Source organism: Chiloscyllium punctatum, chromosome 41, assembly GCF_047496795.1.
Source record: "Chiloscyllium punctatum isolate Juve2018m chromosome 41, sChiPun1.3, whole genome shotgun sequence".
Classification (NCBI taxonomy): Eukaryota; Metazoa; Chordata; class Chondrichthyes; order Orectolobiformes; family Hemiscylliidae; genus Chiloscyllium; species Chiloscyllium punctatum.
Genome location: NC_092779.1, coordinates 9,125,887 through 9,144,916, shown reverse-complemented (window position 1 = coordinate 9,144,916; position 19,030 = coordinate 9,125,887). Strand labels below are relative to the sequence as shown.

At 43.6% G+C, this 19,030-nt stretch overlaps 1 protein-coding gene across 4 annotated transcripts in view; it reads left to right on the top strand.

The window, feature by feature from the left end:
* drosha (drosha ribonuclease III) overlaps positions 1 to 19,030 on the top strand; it is a 172,181-nt gene that overhangs the window by 6,428 nt on the left and 146,723 nt on the right. For all 4 annotated transcript variants that reach the window (XM_072560332.1, XM_072560331.1, XM_072560333.1 and 1 more), the window contains exons 2-9: positions 3,727 to 4,714; positions 5,701 to 5,781; positions 12,085 to 12,331; positions 13,657 to 13,798; positions 14,405 to 14,568; positions 15,362 to 15,442; positions 16,606 to 16,692; positions 16,791 to 16,877. In XM_072560332.1, coding sequence (XP_072416433.1) covers positions 3,735 to 4,714; positions 5,701 to 5,781; positions 12,085 to 12,331; positions 13,657 to 13,798; positions 14,405 to 14,568; positions 15,362 to 15,442; positions 16,606 to 16,692; positions 16,791 to 16,877 — 1,869 coding nt within the window. In that variant the 5' untranslated portion in view covers positions 3,727 to 3,734. The remainder of the gene's footprint in view (positions 1 to 3,726; positions 4,715 to 5,700; positions 5,782 to 12,084; positions 12,332 to 13,656; positions 13,799 to 14,404; positions 14,569 to 15,361; positions 15,443 to 16,605; positions 16,693 to 16,790; positions 16,878 to 19,030) is intronic.

Below are 19,030 nucleotides of genomic sequence, written 5' to 3'. Positions count from 1 at the left end.
TAAACCTCCTCTGAACTGTCTCCAGCACATTTACATCTTTCCTTAAACAAGGACACTAATACTGTACACATTACTCCTAGTGTGGTTTCATCAATGTCCTGTATAACTGAAATGTAACCTCGCTACTCTTCAGGTCAAATGGGTGGCCATGGGTACCCGCATGTGTCCCGATTATGTCTGTGTCTATAGAGTATGTGAAACATTCCTTGTTGCTGTGCCCTCATGGCCCACACCCACATTGGTATATTGATGATATAATCAGTGTTGCTTCGTTCTCTCATCCTGAATTGGAAATGTTTATCAATTTCACTTCCAATTTCCACCCCACACTCACCTTCACCTGGTTCATCCGACTCCTCCCTCCACTACCTTGACATGTTTGTTTCTGTTCAGGGGATAGGTTAGCCACTAATATTCTGCAAACTGCAAACCAGCCTACTCGCATAGTCATAACTATACATCCTCACCCTGTTTCCTGTAAAGACAGTATTCCATTCTCCCAGTTCCTCCGTTCTGATTATGCCAACTTCAATAAGAGAGCCACCAAAATGTCCATCTTCTTCCTCAACAAAGGTTTCCCCAGCATCATTGTTGACCGGGCCTGACCCTTTCCCGCACCTTAGCCCTCACCCCTTCTCTTCCCCCTTGCCCTTACCTACTATTCCACCAGCAACTCCATCCAGAGGATCACTAGCTGCCATTTCTGCCATCTTCTGCAAGGACCATTCCCTCTGGGCACCCTGCTACACTCCTCCTTCACTCTCAACAACTCTGCAGCCCTACGGCACCTTTCCTGCAGCTGCAGAAAGTGTAACACCTGCCCGTTTACTTTCTGCCTCCTCTGTATCCCAAGTCCCAAACACAGCTTCCAGGTGTAGCAGCACATTACCAGCAGCTCACTTACTCTCGTCTGTTGGATTCACTGCTCATTATGCAGTCTCCTCTACATTGGGGAAATTAAGCATGGATTGAGTGACTGCTTCGCAGTTCTGTTTGGAAAAAAAAAGGCCCTGAGCTTCCAGTTGCCTGCGACTTCAACTCACCATCTTGTTCCCTGGCCAACATTTCTGTCTCAGGCTTGTGGCAGTCCTCCAGCACAGGGCAGTTCAAGTTGGAAGAACACTTTGTCATTTTCCGCTTGGGAGCTGTATAGCCTTCTAAACTTAATATTGAGTTCAACAAGTTTAGGTCTTGGGACACCTTCTCCCATATTCTTACCCCAACCCCAGGCCTTGTTATCACATGGTCTGCTATTACACACTACCCATTTTAGCATTTTATCCATAGTTCCCATTAGCAGCCATTCGTTCTCCTCAGCTGGGACTGTTCTCCACTCTTGTTTATCCAACCGTCTTTCTCTCTCTTTTGGATCTATCTCCACCTGTCATTTACTCCTTACCCCCTTCCGCTTTTCTGCTTTAAAAAAATACTTTTTCCTAGCTACCACCAGTTTTGAAGGGTCACTGGAACCAAAACTGAATAACTAACAAGAATAGAATGATGATAAATGGGTATTTTTCTGGTTAGCGATCAGGGGGGTAGTGGTGTGCCTCAGGGATCAGTGTTGGGACTGCAATTGTTTACAATTTACTTGGATGATTTGTAAGTGGAGACCAAGTGTAGTGTCAAAGTTTGCAGATGACACTAAGATGATTGGTAGACCAAAGTACGCAGAGGAAGAGAGATAGGTTAAGTGAGTGGGCAGGGGTCTAGCTGGTGGAGTATGTTGGTAAATGTAAGGTCATTCATTTGGGTAGGAATTACAACAAATGGTGAAAAATTGGAATATTCTGCAGTGCAGAGGGACTGGAGTGTCCTTGTACATGAATCACAAAAAATTGTTTGCAGGTGCAGCAGGTAGTTAAGAAGGCAAATGGAATTCATTGCCAGTGGGATGGCGTTTAAAAATAGGGAGGTTATGCTGCAGCTGTTGAAGGCGGTGGTGAGACAATAGACAATAGGTGCAAGAGTAGGCCATTCTGCCCTTCAAGCCAGCGCCATCATTCATTATGATCATGGCTGACCATCCCCAATCAGTATCCTATTCCTGCCTTATCCCCATAACACTTGATTCCACTATCCTTAACAGCTCTATCCAGCTCTTTCCTGAAAGTTTCCAGAGACTTGGCCTCCACAGCCTTCTGGTGTAGAGCAATCCATACACCCACCACTCTCTGGGTGAAGACGTTTCTCCTCAACTCTGTTATAAATGGCCTACCCCTTATTTTTAAACTGTGTCCTCTGGTTCGGGACTCAACCATCAGCAGAAACATGCTTCCTGCCTCCAGAGTGTCCAATCCTTTAATAATCTTATACGTCTCAATCAGATCCCCTCTCAGCCTTCTAAACACAAGGGTATACAAGCCCACAATCTTTCAGCGTAAAATAGTCCCGACATTCCGGGAATTAACCTTGTGAGGCCTGGAGTACTGTGTATAGTAATAGGGAGGATGTACTGGCACTGGAGGATGTGCAGAGGAGATTCACTAGGCTGATTCCACATTTGAGAAGGTTGGTTTATGAGGAGAGATTGAGTAGACTGGGATTATACTCATTAGAATTTAGAAGAATAGGGGTGGGGGTGGGGGATTCTTATAGAAACATTTAAATTATTAAGGGAGTAGAGAAGATATAAGCAGGGAGATTGTTTCCATTGGCGGGTGAAATTAGAACTTGAGGGCATAGTCTCAATAAGAGACAGCAGATCTCCTACTGAGTTGAATGGAGTCAAAGAGATTTACAGCATGGAAACCGACCCTTCAGTCTAACTTGTCTATGCCAACCAGAAATCCTAAATTAATCTTACCCCATTTGTCAGCGTTTGGCCCATATCCCTCTAATCCCTTCCTATTCATATACCTATCCAGATGCCTTTTAGATGTTGTAATTGCACCTCTCTCCAACACTTCCTCTGGCAGCTCAACAAGGAGGAACTTCTTCACCCAAAGGGTTGTGAATCTGTGGAATTGAATCGTCAAATCATCTTAGGGTAAAGATAGAGACTTTTGAACAGAAAAAGGAATTGAAGGGTTATGGTGAGTGGACAGGTCAGTGGAGCTGAGTCCATGAAGAGATCAGCCATGATGTTATTGAATGGCAGAGAAGGCTCAATGGGCCAGATGACATATTTCTTATGTTCTTAACCCTCTGCATCTCAGAGCTCTACCATCTCACCATTTAGATGACATGCTTCTTATTTGATACTTCCTGCCAAAATGGTCAATTTCACATTTTTAACCTTATTCTTGTTCTGCCCACTCACTTAATGTAGCAAGTTGTTGCCCTTAACATATCAATACAGTTTTGCAGCCTCCTTGTGTCCTTTCCTGTTGACCGTGGAAATCTTTGCAAGTTGCTGCCCTTTAGAGCAATCAGTTCTGTTGTCCCCCAGGTGAAACTGAATACGGTACTGCAGATGCTGGAGATTATAATTAAGATCAGTGTGGTGCTGGAAAAGCACAGCAGGTCAGGCAGCATCCGAGGAGCAGGAAAATCAATGTTTCGGACAAAAGCCCCTCATCAGAAATGTGCGCTTCATTGATTCCTGATGAAAGGCTTTTGCCTGAAGCGTTGATTTTCATGCTCCTCTGTTGTTTCCCCCCCCAGCTGAGGGGCACATTTCTAACATCTGCACGGTGGAATTTAGTTGTGTTTAGCCATGCTGTTTTACACTGTCACAATCAGATATGTTTAAATTGTTCTAATTTTTTTTCTCTGTCTTTAAAGGGGGAACCATGTCCTTTCATCCGTGCCGAGGGGCCGCTGCACACACTGGCCACGGGGTGATGCCGAAGGTTGGCAGTGCCCGGGGCAGGGTAACCCCGGGGGGCCGGGCCCTCCAGCAGTCCTTCGAGGCCGGTGCTGGAGGGGCTGGCTTTCGGCCTGTCCACCCACCGCCTCCATTATTCCCCCCCGAGCAGCAGCAGCTCGCTCCGCCGATGCCCCCTCCCCCACCGCCACCTCCCCCTCCTCCCCGCTTCCCCAACCCGCAGAGCCCGGCTTACCCAGGCCCAGGCTTCTTGGCCTACCCGCCACACATCCCTCAGGCCTCAGAGCCTCGCCCGGGGCCGGCCGCCCAGCAGCTGAGGCCTAGGCCTCCCTACCCCGGGCCTCCAGTACCACGCTCGGGATTCCCATGCTTCACGCCGACACCGAATGCGGGAGGCGCAGAGCGTGGGGCGGGTTACCAGCCGCTGATGGCCCAGGCCCAGGCTCCGCTCCTACCCCCACAGCAGGCGCCTTTCCAACCGCCGTACCCACTGCCTTACCCCCAGGCCTACCCGCTCCAGCATTTCGGCGGCGCCGGTTATCCTCAGGCCGCAGGAGCTGGCGGTTATCCTCCGGGAGCGGGAGCTGTCATCCATCCGGGCCCAGGCCCTGGGGGTTACCACAATGTCCCGTCGCCACAGCAACCGCCGCCGGGCCTGGGGTCAGGGCCACCCTCTGAGCACTTCCGGGACAAGCCCCAGCGCGCGCTGCCTGCCAGAGCGTCCGGAGGGCGGCACGAGGCCGAGCGCGATAACCGCCACAAGGACAGGGCCTACCGTAACCGGGAGCAACGGCGGAGCCCGACTCAGGCCAGGCCTGAGCGCCGAGACAGCAGGGACAGGCCCAGGGAGAGGGACAGGGACAGGAGGGTGGACAGCGGCCGCAGGAGGATCAGTCATGACCGGGAGAGGACACCGAGCCGGCACCGGGGCCGCGGGCACAGCAGGTACGGGCCAGTTATAATACACCCCGAGAATAGCGGCCCCATTAATAATACACCCCAAGGGATAGGGTCCCCATTAATAACACATCCCTGGGGGATAGGGGCCCCTTTAATAACACACCCCCGGGGACAGGGGGCCCCTTTAATAACACACCCTGGAGTATGGGGGCCACTTTAATAACACACCCGGGGGGGACAGGGGCCCCTTTCATAACGCACCCCGGGGGGACAGGGGCCCCTTTCATAACGCACCCCGGAAGAGGAGATGGGCCCCTTTAATAACGCACCCCGGCAGAGGTGAGGGGCCCCTTAATAACGCACCCGGGGGTGGGAGGGGGCCCCTTTAATATCACACCCTGGAGGCTCGGCGGGTGAGGGGGATGGCCCTTTAATAATAAAGACGGCGGGGGTTGGGGGGGGTGCACAGCGGGCAGGGGCTGCTTTCCCAATAATGTATAAAGCACCAATGGTTTAAGGTGAGGGGGGAGAGATACAAAAGTGACCTGATAGGTGGTGAGTGACTGGTATGGTCTGCCGAAGGTAGTGGTGGAGGTGAATACAATTTTGTCACTTAAGGAACTTGTAGAGACGTAGATAGATGGGAGCGGTGTGGAGGGATATGGACCAATCACAGCCAAGTGTGACTGATTAATTGTGAAATCTCAGTGACATGGACAAGTTGGCCGAAGGGCCTGTTTCCAGGCTGTAAACTTTTATGACTGTATGACGGAAACTTCGATTGCAGCAGGTGAGGGCTCTTTTTAAATTAAATAATTAAATAAACACCAAAACTGGGATCACACAGAGGGCTCTTTGTAAATAAGAACACTGAAACCAAGGGCTTGTAAAATCTCCGACTTCAGGGAATTAACAGCAATTGATTTTTTTTATGCCCTTTGCTATCATGCTGTAGTATGATGCGGATAGAGTTCCTGTTAAGTCTGTACAAAACCTCAAAAATCGACTTAACAAACCTTTTCCTTTTTCAGAGACAGGCATAAGCACCGTGACAATTACCGATCACCATCCTATGAACGATCACACAGACGAGATCGGAAAAGGACGCACAGGTTACATTTCTTGCACTCTTCTGTCCCATTCCTTAACACCCCAAAATCCATTGCTTTTGGATTTTGTTTTAAGTTATTCCATACTCATCTCGGAAAATCTAGCATGAGTCACTTACCTGTCAAGTCTGTTGATTAATGTTATTTGTAAAGGTATGGCGTCTACAGTCAGTTATATGTACAGCGGCCTTTTACTGAAAGTCTGGCCAAGAGGTTCCAGGACCTGGTCAATAGTAGTACAGGCCTCTGTCATGCTGGATCATAAGGAAGTCATTCAGCCATCGATTCCATGCTAGCTCAATGTACAGCCATCTAGTTCCTTTGCTGTATTTCCATGTTGCCTTGCAAGTTTTCTCCCCTCAGGTGACCATTTAGTTTTCACTGATTATCCACATCCAACAGCCTCATAGACATTCCAGGTCTGTCCCATTTGCTTTGAAAAAATAAATTTTTCCACACGTTGCTCCTGCATCTTTTGTCCAGAATCTTAAATCTGTGTCTTCTAGTCCTTGGATGATTGACTATTGTGTGTAGCTTTCCTTTGGTAATGTTGTGTGGATAATATCACAAGCTACTTTTTAATTTGGCTACTAATTAAGAAATTTCTCAGGCAATTAAAACTGAAACAATAATTTAAACTTTATTTGATGTAGCAACCAAAATAAGGTCCTTCAAATAAGCAAGTTAAGCTCTTAAGTCTACTTAGCTATTATTTGATTAATGGTGGAATGTAGCCATGATTCCAACCAACAGCATCTGTCTGTTGGTGTCCAGCCACAGCACTGATGACACTTCCAGAGTTATTCATACCCATTACATACCCCCCTGCCCCTCCCCCATCTTCCTGTTGGCAGTGAGGACCAGGTCATTATCATTAAGGCTGTTGCTTGCTTCCTTAACAGGTGTGAAAGCCAACTGCTCTCAATTTAGAGTTTTGTTCCTTGTCACATTTGATGTTAGCTGTCTGATCGAAGTCTGTCCTGCCATTTAACTCCTCAAATTCCTCTGCAGGCAATCATTTGTCCTGTGGCCTCGGGCAATCAGTTATCAAGCAGTTGTTAAAGCAGCTGGTTTGTGTAGCCTGACCCCTTCACTTCCTGGAAATGGCTAATTGTCATGATGCTTTTAATTGCTTTATAAAAGTTTGTCATTGTTCTTTTATCTTAGGAAACAGCGTATTGCAGAAAGAGTTATTGCTGATTCTTTCAATCTATGAAAGTTTTGAAGTTTACCTTGTCATAGTACCTTATCTAACTGTCAGAATTCCGTGCACCACTGTAGGATTCTTCCTTGACATGCTTTTGCTCCAAGGAGGACAAGCCCAGCTTCTCTGACCTAACCTTGTCTCTAAAATCCATCGTAACTGGAAACTTTTGCTTAAATCTCTTCTGCACCCTCTCAATGTCTCTTGTGTCTTTCCAATAATATTTAATGTACAGTAGTATTAAATTAAGCTTGTGCTTTGGTTGTGATTTATGGACGCTAGAGAAATAGGAGAAAAAGGAGATTGCAGATGCTGGAGATCTGAGTAAAAACGTGTGGTGCTGGAAAAGTACAGCCGGTCAGGCAGCATCTGAGGAGGAGAGTTGATATTTCTAGTATAAGCTGTTCATCAGGAATGTCTTTCCTGATGGAGAGCTTGTGATGGAAGAGTACTGTAGCCATTTGGAATGCTGCGCTCATTCCTGTTCTCCCTGTTATAGGAAAGATGTTGTGAAACTTGGAAGGGTTGCAGGGTAGTTGTCAGGGTTACAGGGAAAGGCTGATTAGGCTGTGTTTTTTTTTCCCTGGAGTGTCGGAGGCTGAGAGGTGAATTAATAGAAATTTATAAAATCATAATGGACATGGATAGGGTGAATAGTAAAGGTCTTTTCCCCAAGGTATGGGAGTCTGGGAATACAGGGCATGGGTTTAATCTGAGGGGGAAGGATTTGGAGGGGACCAGCATTTTCATGCAGAAGGTGATGCGTGTATGGAATAAGCTGCCGGGGGAGGTGTTGGAGGAGGCTTGTGCAATTTACAACATTTAAAACACATCTGGATGAGTGTATGAATAGGAAGGCTTTAAAGGGATATGGGCAAAATGCTGACAATTGTGACTAGATTAATATAGAATATCTGGTCAGCATGGTTGAGTTGGACTGAAGGGTCTATTTCTGTGCTGTACGTCCTTATTACGAATGATGGCAATTGACTTGCGATTGAGTTTCACTGTAGAAGAAGTAAACATTTTAACTTGGAGCAGAGTGGTTGAAGGAGCAATATTGTGCTTTCAGTCTTGCTGTTTCCCTTAGTTTTATTGTTGATTATTGAAATATGGAAAAGGCTGTAAACCATCATTGATGGAAATATGTTTCAAATGAATGCCCTTTGATTGCCCAACCTTGCCCAGCTTTCACCTTTTGGCAGTTCTACCAAAAATCTTTAAATTAAAACTAACAGCTGAAGGTGCTGTCATACAAAGTAATTTAAAGGAAGTATATAGTGGTGGTGGCGGAGAGACAAGTTAAATCTGCTAAGCAATTTCCATCAGTTTGGAATCTACCCGAGTGCAGTTTACTTGATAAAATTGGAGAATGAAAGGTTTCCATGTTTGTAAATGTAGGAACAGGAGGAGGTCATTCAGCTCTTTGAACCTGTTCTGCTGCTCCATTAGGTTATGAGCTGCACCTGTATTCCTATCTTTACTCCTTATTCCTTGACCCTGACCTCCCAAATATTTGACAGTCCTCATCTTAAAAGATTCAATTGATTTTTGGAATGCAAAGCCTTAAGAAACGTTCCAGATTTCAGGTTCACTGTTTGCGGTGCAGATGCCCTTCCTGATTTTGTTCCTGGAATGTTGTGGTTATAATGTTAAGATTTTCCCCTTTTCTCGATTTGACCCATAATTGAGCTTTCGTGCCATGGAAAGAGGCTGTTAGCCCATTAGCGTGTTCTGGCTCTCTGTGTGGTAATCCAGTTCCCCCACCCCCAAAGCCCAAAGTTAGAGGGAGAGGCTGAATAGGTTGGGGCTGCTTTCCCTGGAGACATAGTCTATTTAATATTGAAATGTTGATTGTCTGCATTTCCACTACATCCCCACCCAGCTGCACCTTCCTAATGGCAGCGAGGTCAAGGCCAATGTCATTTAACAATACTGTGTATAACCATTCATGCACAAAACCAAAATCTGAAAGTAACTTCACTGCCTGCCCCCACGGGGTCCTTGTACCATTTATTAGCGTCATTGAGATATACAGCATGGAAACAGGCCCTTCAGTCCAACTCGTTCATGGCAACCAGATATTCTAACCTAATCTAGTTCCATTTGCCATCACTTGGCCCATATCCCTCTATACCCTTCCTATTCATATACACATCCGGATGCCTTTTAAACATTGTAATTGTACCAGGCTCCACCACTTCCTCTGGCAGCCAATTCTATGGGCGCACCACCCTCTGTATGGAAAAAGTTTCCCCTTAGGTTTATTTTAGATCTTGCCTCTCTCACCCTAAACCAATGCCCTCTAGTTCTGGACTCCACCACCCCAAGGAAAAGACTTTGTCTATTTATCTATCTGTGCCCCTCATGATTTTATGAACTTCTATAAGGTCACCCCTCAGCATATGATGCTCCAGGGTAAACAGCCCCATCCTATTCAGCCTCTCCCTCTATCTCAAATCTTCCAACCCTGGCAACATCCTTGTAAATCTTTTCTGAACCGTTTCAGGTTTCACAACATCCTTCAGTATCTGCAGACCAGAACTGCACGCAATATTCCAAAAGTGGCTGAACTAATGTCCTGTACAGCCTCAACATGACCTTCTATAATCGATGCTCTGACCAATAAAGGAAAGCATACTTCTTCACAGTCCTATCCACCTGTGACTCTCCTTTCAAGGAACTATGAACCTGCATTCCAAGATCTTTGTTCAGCAACTCTCCCCAGGACCTTACCATTAACTGAATGATTAACTCATGATTTGGAGATGCTGGTGTTGGACAGGGGTGTACAAAGTTAAAAATCACACGACACCAGGTTATAGTCCAACAGGTTTAATTGGAAGCACTAGCTTTTGGAGCGCCGATTCTTCATCGGGTTGTTATCCACAACCACCTGATGAAGGAGCGTCGTTCCGAAAGCTAGTGCTTCCAGTTAAACCTGTTGGACTATAACCTGGTGTTCTGTGATTTTTAACTCTGAATAAGTAGTCTTTATCTGCTTTTACAAAATGCAGCATCTTGCATTTGACTAAATTAAACTCCATCTGCACTCCTCAGCCCATTGGCCCCCCTGTTGTACTCTGAGGTAACCTACACTGTCCACTACACCTCCAATTTTGGTGTCATCTGCAAACTTACTAATTATACCTCCTATGTTCACATCCAAATCATTTATATAAATGATGAAAAGTAGCAGACCCAACACCACTGTAGCACATCACAGGTCACAGGCCTCCTGTCTGTAAAGCAACCCTTCACCACCACTCTCTGTCTTCTATCTTTGAGCCAGTTCTGTATCCAAATGGCTAGTTCTCCTTGTATTCCATGACATCTAACCTTGCTAATCAGTCACCTGGTGAGGAACCTTTTGAACGCCTTACTGAAGTCTATATAGGTCACATCCACCGCTCTGCCCTCATCAATCGTCTTTGTTATTTCTTCAAAAAAAACTCAATCAAGTTCATATTGAAATAAAGCTTTTCTTTGTCAAAACCTGTGTAAAATATTCTTTGCAAAGGCTGATATAGAATCTAGAAGTTTGTGAGGTGCTACATTTTGGTTGGGGAAATCAGGGCAGAACTTTTACACTTAATGGTAAGATCTTGGAGAGTGTTCTTGAACAAAGAGACCTTGGAGTGCAGGTTCAGATTTCCCTGAAGGTGGAGTTGCAGGTACACAGGGCAGTGAAGAAGGTGTTTGGTACACTTGCCTTTATTGGTCAGTGCATTGAGTACAGGAGTTGGAAGATCATGTTGTGGTAGTACAGGACATTGGTTAGGCCACTTTTGGAATATTGCATTCGATTCTGGTCTCCCTGCCTTAGGAAAAAATGTTAAACTTGAAAAGGTTCAGAAAGGATTTACAAGCATGTTGCCAGGGTTGGAGAATTTGAGCTACTGGGAGAGGCAATAGACAATAGACAATAGACAATAGACAATAGACAATAGATGCAGGAGTAGGCCATTCTGCCCTTCGAGCCTGCACCGCCATTCAATATGATCATGGCTGATCATTCCTAATTAGTATCCTGTTCCAGCCTTATCTCCATACCCCTTGACTCCACTATCTTTAAGAGCTCTATCCAATTCTTTCTTAAAAGAATCCAGAGACTGGGCCTCCACTGCCCTCTGGGGCAGAGCATTCCACACAGCCACCACTCTCTGTGTGAAGTAGTTTCTCCTCATCTCTGTCCTAAATGGTCTACCCCGTATTTTTAAGTTGTGTCCTCTGGTTCGGCACTCCCCCATCAACGGAAATATGTTCCCTCCTGCCAGAGTGTCCAGTCCTTTCATAAGCCTATACGTTTCAATCAGATCCCCTCTCAGTCTTCTAAACTCAAGGGTATACAAGCTCAGTCGCTTCAGTCTTTCCGTGTAAGGCAATCCTGCCATTCCAGGAATTGACCTCGTGAACCTACGCTGCACTCCCTCAATAGCCAGAATGTCTTTCCTCAAATTTGGAGACCAGAACTGTACACAGTACTCCAGGTGTGGTCTCACCAGGGCCCTGTACAGCTGCAGAAGCACCTCTTTGCTTCTATACTCAATCCCTCTTGTTATGAAGGCCAGCATGCTATTAGCCTTCTTCACGACCTGCTGTACCTGCATGCTTGCCTTCATTGACTGGTGGACAAGAACACCCAGATCTCTCTGAACAGCCCCTTTACCTAATTTGATACCATTGAGGTAGTAATCTGCCTTCCTGTTCCTGGGCCTATTTTCCTTGGAGCATCGGAGGCTGAGGGGTGACTTTATAGAATCTTGAGGGGCATGGATAGGATAAATAGGCAAGGCCTTTTCCATGGGGTTTTAAGTCCAAAACTAGAGGGCATAGGTTTAGGGCAAGAGAGGAAAGATTTAAAGGGACTTAAGGGGCAACCTTTTTACACAGGCTGGTACAATTACAGCATTTACAAGGCATCTGAATGGGTATATGAATTGGAAGGGTTCAGAAGGATATGAGCCAAATGCTGACAAATGGTACTAGATTAATTCAGGATATTTTGTCGGCATGGATGAGTTGGACTGAAGGGTCTGTTTCCGTGCTATACATCTCTATGACTTTGTGTGAGTGGAATCTTTCTGTGCTTTCTCTTGAAGCCGGTCAAGCAGCAGAGAAAGGAAGCGCCCTCGCTGGGAGAATGAGAGAGATCGAAGGTCAGCAGGTCACAGTTCAAGTAAGGATAAATCTCAATCCACCACTCGAAGCAAGGAGGTTGAAGCGAATCCCTTTCCTGAAAATATTGAAGAGGAGAAGGAGGAAGAAGAGCTGCTGAATACAAAGCCTGTGTGGATACGCTGTACTCACTCAGAGAATTATTATTCCAGTGATCCCATGGATCAGGTGGTAAGGAAAGCTTGGTCCTATAGTAGAGAATTTACTGACGCAGAAACAGGCCATTCAACCCATCTGGTTGCTGCTGCTGTTTATGCTCCATGTGAGCTTCCTCCCACTTGACTTTGTCCATCCCCTCACCATGTCCTTTCTCCCTTGCATGATTACCATATATATTCATGTATAGGTCAAATTTTGAAGATGGCTTTTTAAAGCTGAAATTAGGGAGTTGACTAATACATGGGCATAAGTTTTGAGGCGCTGAAATTCATGGTGTATGTTGCAATAGCGTATTATTAGCAGAAGTTGATTTGATCGCATAACTAATCCCAGGTAAAGAACAAAAACACAATGAGTTATGGTAAAGGTAAAGCAAGCGACCGGTATGAAAATTTAACATGTCAAAGATTCATTAAAATCCTGTAAAATTACACGTTCAACATCGTCATGGCGTGGTATAATGGCACACTTCAAATGAAACATTTATTAAATTCTGAATGTGAAAGCATCTTGAACTTTCCCGCCAAGTTCTTCCATTTCCCTCCCATTTACTCTCGCAAGTTATGAAACTCAGCAACATTCACGCATTTGTCAAAGAATTAAAGATATACTGATATGAAGCTACTATATCTCACTTTTATTTGGATATAATGACATAATTAAAATGATTAACTTTTTAACGATATTAACTTTTGATTATATTGTGAAAAAAGTCTGATAACTACTGATAGATTTATTACTGGTCTGAAGGAATGAGTGAGAATGTGCTGTAGTAAATAAGTGCGGTAAGTAGAGTTATGAATGAATGAATAGAGATGTGATATCGTAAACAAAGAGCAATGAATAGAGTTACTGGTATGAATGAATGAATGAATGCAGTTTAATGCGATATAGTAGGGTTAACTTGTACATGAAATCGACCTATACATAAGTACATACAGTATCCAGATGCCCTTTAAAAGCATTTTTGTGATAGCAGTTTCACCCACTGACTGCTCTCTGTGCAAATCTTTCTCCTGAAATCCAGACCAAAATTATTAGTGACCATTTCATATCATTAGGCTTTTGGTTGTGGTGTCCCTTGCAGGTGGAATTATCTTTCCTACATCCCGCTTTAGTTATGTTCTGCAAGATTTAATGTATGTCTATTCTGGCTTTCATGATTTGTTTTACCTTCCTCTTGTGTGAAATTCTCCGACAATCTCTCTGATCTTCTGGTGTGGGCTACATGAGCAATGGGAAAAATTTAGAACAAAAAGTTTTTCAAGCACTTATTGGACTCTGGGATTAAAGTAAACACATTTGTAAACCCATATCCAAAAACTGACTTATTTCAGGGCGACTCCACTGTTGTTGGCACAAGTAAACTACGACAGCTTTACGCAAAGTTTGATGAGGAGCTTGGGAAGAGGCAGGAAAAGGCAAGAGCTGCCAGACCACCCTGGGAACCACCAAAAACCAAATTGGATGAAGAACCAGGTTTGAAAACTTTGGAGTTTGAAAGAAGTTTATGTATCTCTCTGTCGAACCAAGCAATCCCCTGATGAGTGAGTGGGCTATCCAGAACCAGCTGAGCTATGGACACTCATATAATTTCCAGAACTCCGCAGTAATTGAGTTTTGCTCACTTTGCATTGCCTTTTTTCCTAATATGGGATGTGGGCATCAATTTCTTGGTCATCCCAAATGCTCTTACACTGTGTAGCCTTTTTCTGAGGCTCGACCATGTTGTGAACTTGAAGTCACATGTAGGCCAAACCGCGTAAGATGGCAGATTTGCTTCCCTAAAGGCCATTCGCTCAGTTTGCGCTGATCTTCACTGGAGCACTGCAGCAGGCTTGAGGCAGAGATGTCTGCTAAGGAACACAGTGATGTGTCGGAGAGGCAGGCAACTGGAAACTTGGGGTTATTTTTGTGGCCAGACAGTAAATTTGACCCTGACTTAAATTTTGGCAATGTTTGCCAGTTACAGGATGTTATTCCCATTGGACTGTGATTGTTGTAAGAGTGTTTGAAATATTTCCTGAGTCTCTTGTTTCCTTGTCGATTGGCTGTTCTATTTGAATGTGATTTCTTCCTGCTCAGATGACAGCTCCAGTGATTCGGGCTGTGACTCGGATGATAACAGCAGCGGGAGTAGCACCTGCAGCTCAGACTCTGAAATCATCGACGTCATTGAGGAAATCAAACGTAGAAAGGCACACCCTGATCGACTACATGAGGAGCTTTGGTACAATGACCCAGGCCAGGTGTGAGAGTCCTTCCCTTGCGCAGTGTTTAGCACCTGACAAAGCGCTCTAATGTAAAGTCTCCGGTTGGATTGAAGGTTATCTTGGATATAAGGAAGGAGAGGCCAGTAGATGTCTGGGTGTTCCTGTTAGTGGAAGTTGTTTGTAGCGGGGTTCCACTAGTCTCTGTGTTAAATCCCTTTGTTTATGCTGCAAATAAGTGATTCAGACTTAAATGTAGTGGAACAATGTCAGGAATTGCTGGTAAAGCTCAGCAGGTCTGGCAGCATATATATGGTGAGAAATCGGGTAACATTTCAGGTCAAGTAACCCTTTCTCACAACTGTTCTGAAGGTGGTCAAGCAGATAACTTTGACATTTTATTATCCGAGGCCTAGAATAAAACAGCAGAAGATTATGCTTGAACTGTATAAAACACCAGTTAGACATAACCTGAAGTACAGTTCTGGTCACAATATAGGAATGATAAGAATTGGGTCTAATGAATTGAATGGAGAGTGCAAAATCTGAGTCAATTTCCTCAAAGCCGAGTGATCTGCTGTTAATATTTACTTATTCTGTATTAACTAAATTGATGTTATTTGTGAATTATGTAAAAGGTGACATTCCTTCAGATTTTTTCAACCATTGCCTGTTTAGAAAACCGAAAGAACTGTGGATGCTGGAAAACGCAAACAGAACTTGCTGAAAAATCTCAACCTACAGACACTCAGTCCTGAGTTTTTCCAGCAGTTTCTGTTTTTGTTTCTCATTTCCTCCTCTTTTAATTTTGTTTGATTTCATTTGTTCGTAGATGAATGATGGTCCATTGTGTAAATGTAGTGCCAAAGCTAAACGAACTGGGATTCGACATAGCATATACCCTGGTGAAGAGGTAAGAATATGCTTTGTTTTATTGATTTGTTTTTGAATCCTGTGTGATTCAAAAAGAGGGTTTTACATATTTCAAAAGATTGCGATATATTTGAAAGTGGTACAGGATAACCTGTGTATGAATCTATTATTTTTCTCCTTGCAGCTTTTTTTTATAGAGCTTATTATGATGAAGTTTACTTGATGGTCCCCAGCTACAGGGGCTTACCTTGTGACTCAGGTTTGAATCTTGCCGTGGCAGACGGTGGAGTTTGAATTCGATAAAAATCTGCAATTATGTCTATCATTATTAAACTAGAGAGGGTTCAGAAGAGATTTATCAGGATGTTGCTTGGTACGGAAGGTTTGAGTTACGAAGAAAGGCTGGGATTTTTTTCCACCGGAGCATGGGAAGTTGAGAGGTAACCTTTTATAGAAGCTTATAAAATAATGAGTGACATAGATTGGATTAATAGTAGTTGTCCTTTTCCTGCGATGAGGAATTTTCAGACTTAGGGGCACATTTTTAGGGTGAGAGGAGGGGAATTTTAAAAAAGACAGGTGGGAGTTGAACCTGGACTTCTTGTCTCAAAGATAGGTGCACTACCACTCTACCACCAGAGCCCTGGTTCATCTGGGAGTGCCTAGCTCTCTCGAAAGATGTATGAAATTCAACATTTTTGCCTCTGGTTTTTCATCCAGTTTGCTTTTATTGCTAGCCTCCCAGGATGTTCTCATAAAAGGATAAATAAAAGACAAGCTGACACTTGATGTGCAATTATTTGAATTCGAGAGATTTGCTGCTGAGCCATTTAGTGTCTGAATCTATCTTTATTGTTAACTCAGTTGTATAAAATGTTTAATCTGTGCTTAGTCTCGTGAAACTCCTTGCTAACTGGTCCGATTCTGACCATATTTTATTAAGGGTTGCAGAGTAGCTGAAAGGTTCTTGGGTGTCTTGTTACTCTGATAATGTTGAAAAGTTGGATAAGTAGAAATTTAGGAAATAAGAACAGAAGTAGGTCATTCAGCTTCTCAAGTCTACTCCTCCAGTCACTAAGATCGCTGATCATCCAACTCCTCCCCTGCTCCTGCTCTCTCCTCATATCCTTTGATCCCTTTAACCCGAAGAGTGATATCTAATTTTTTCAGGAAACTCTTAGCATCTTTTTTGTTTTGTTCCAGCCAAATGAGGCATGTCGTCCAATGACTAATAATGCAGGGAAATTATTCCACTACAGAATCACAGTGTCCCCACCCACAAACTTTTTGGTAAGTTATCAGCTATGGAAGAACAGAACGCAAGTCTTTTCCAGTCGTATATTGCTGTGAATTTGTGTTAAGCTCCAAACTGATCTGTTTCCCTTTAGACTGATAGACCAACCGTGATAGAATACGATGACCATGAATATATCTTCGAAGGATTTTCGTTGTTTTCTCACACTCCTCTTAATAACGTGAGTGCCACAATTTTAAACTGTCAGCTGTGCATTTCCTATCAAATATTAGATGCATTTACTTCTCGTAAGACATCTGATCAAAATTAGTGACCTGCAGACATGCTGTTATTTTGACTCCGTCATTCCAAATAAAACAGAAGACCGAGGTAAATCCAGTGCTATTTCTCTTCTGCATGGTGAGTTGCAGTGAATCAGAATACACTGACAATGGAAGCAGATTCAGTAGTAACTGTCAAAAAAGAATGCTTAATTGAGAAAAGTAGGCCACAGGATTATGGGAATAGGAACAGAAATGTGTGATTAATTAGATAACTCAAGCAATGAGTTATTGTAGACCAGATGGGCTGATTGCTCTCATCGTGCCCTGTATTCTCTGACACTACAAAGTCATCGTCCATCATGTAGGATCTATTTATACAATCTGATTTTATTCTCGTGGTCAATGTGAACTATGTAGCAATCCCCCACCTTGCCCATGTTGCTATTTTTTTCCTTTTTGACTTCTTTTTGAACATGATACACTCCAAGGGAATGAAAGTAAAATACCGTGGATACTGAAAATCTGAAACAAACATAGAAAACGCTGTAGGAACTCAGCAAGTCTGGCAGCATCTGTGGAGAGAGAAACAGTGCATGTTTTGAGTCTGGTATGAATCTCTTTCATATAAGAATTATATTTAAGCCTCAGTTAAGCTTCACCTTTCCAAATCGTTTGTGTATTTTAATTTTAATAATCATGTATAAGATCCTGAATTGTTTATATTCAATTAAAGTAATTAAAAAAGAAATTCATTCATGAGCTGCAGTGTTGCTGTCAAGGCTATTCCAAATTGCACTTGAACTAAAAGATTTACTGAGCTATTCAGAGGGCAATTAAGAGTCACCTGCATTCCTGTGGGTCTGGAGTCATATGTAGGTCAGACCAGATAAGGACATCGGATTTCTTTCCCTATAAGGCATTAAAGAACCAGATGGGATTTTGTAACTATTGCTGACAGTTTTCTAGGCATTGTTACTGGGAGTAGATTTCAATTTCAGATTTATTAATAGAGTTTAAAATCCATCAACTAACATGTCAGGATTTGAGCTCACCACCAACTCAGTGTAGAATCTATCCTGAGTGGCCATTCACCTTGTTGCCTGTCACCAGCTCAAATGATATCACCAGCTATTATTGACCTTAGTCCACTCCTTATTCTAACTAAAACTTATTGGAGTTATTGTTTGTTATTTTTTCTGTGTTCAGTTTGTATTCTCATACTCCTGCTGTGTTCTGAGCAGAGGCATCCCCTTTCAGTTGGGAAAGATTATCATATTGCGACGGGGTGAACTACGATGGGTACATTTTTTTTTTATTACTCGCTGCAAATTTTCGAGCATAAAAGTTAATGATGTTAAATCCGAGAAGTATCTCACTCCATCCGCAGAACAGCAAACAGCTTTGGAATCCCAATTCTGGAGAATGAAGTCATTGACCAAAAGAGAAAATGCTGGAAAATCTCAGCAGGTCTGGCAGCATCTGTAAGGAGAGAAAAGAGCTGACGTTTCGAGTCTAACTGACCCTTTGTCAGAGCTAAAAAAAAAGGGAGAAATAGGAAGGTATTTATACTAGGCTGAGAGAAGGCAAGCCATGGCTCCCGAAGCAAAGGTAGCAATAAAGAGGTGATAATGACAGTGCCTAGAGAGATTATATGGAGATTAGGAGCTGTGAATGACCAAGGCTCAAGTCAGTGCTATGTGACAAAATATGTGGGGGTTTGGGGGAATGGGTGAAGCAGGGGCAAAATGGAAAATGGGAGAAGGTTAGCAAAGGGGGAAGAGGAGAGGAAAAAGGTGATGAGAAAGTGGGGAGTATGACAAAGAGAGACAATCAAGAAATAAGAGGTACAGAACAGTGAATAAAATATATATTAAAAATTAAATGAAATAAAATTACAGAGCAGAATGAAAACAGGGGTCAAGATGGGGTGATCATCTGAAGTTGTTGAATTCAGTGTTGAGACTGGCAGGCTGTAACGTGCCTAGTCGGAAGATAATAGACAATAGGTGCAGGAGTAGGCCATTCTGCGCTTCCAGCCAGCACCACCATTCATTATGATCATGGCTGGTCATCCTCAGCCATGATGAGATGCTGTTCCTCCAGTTTGTGT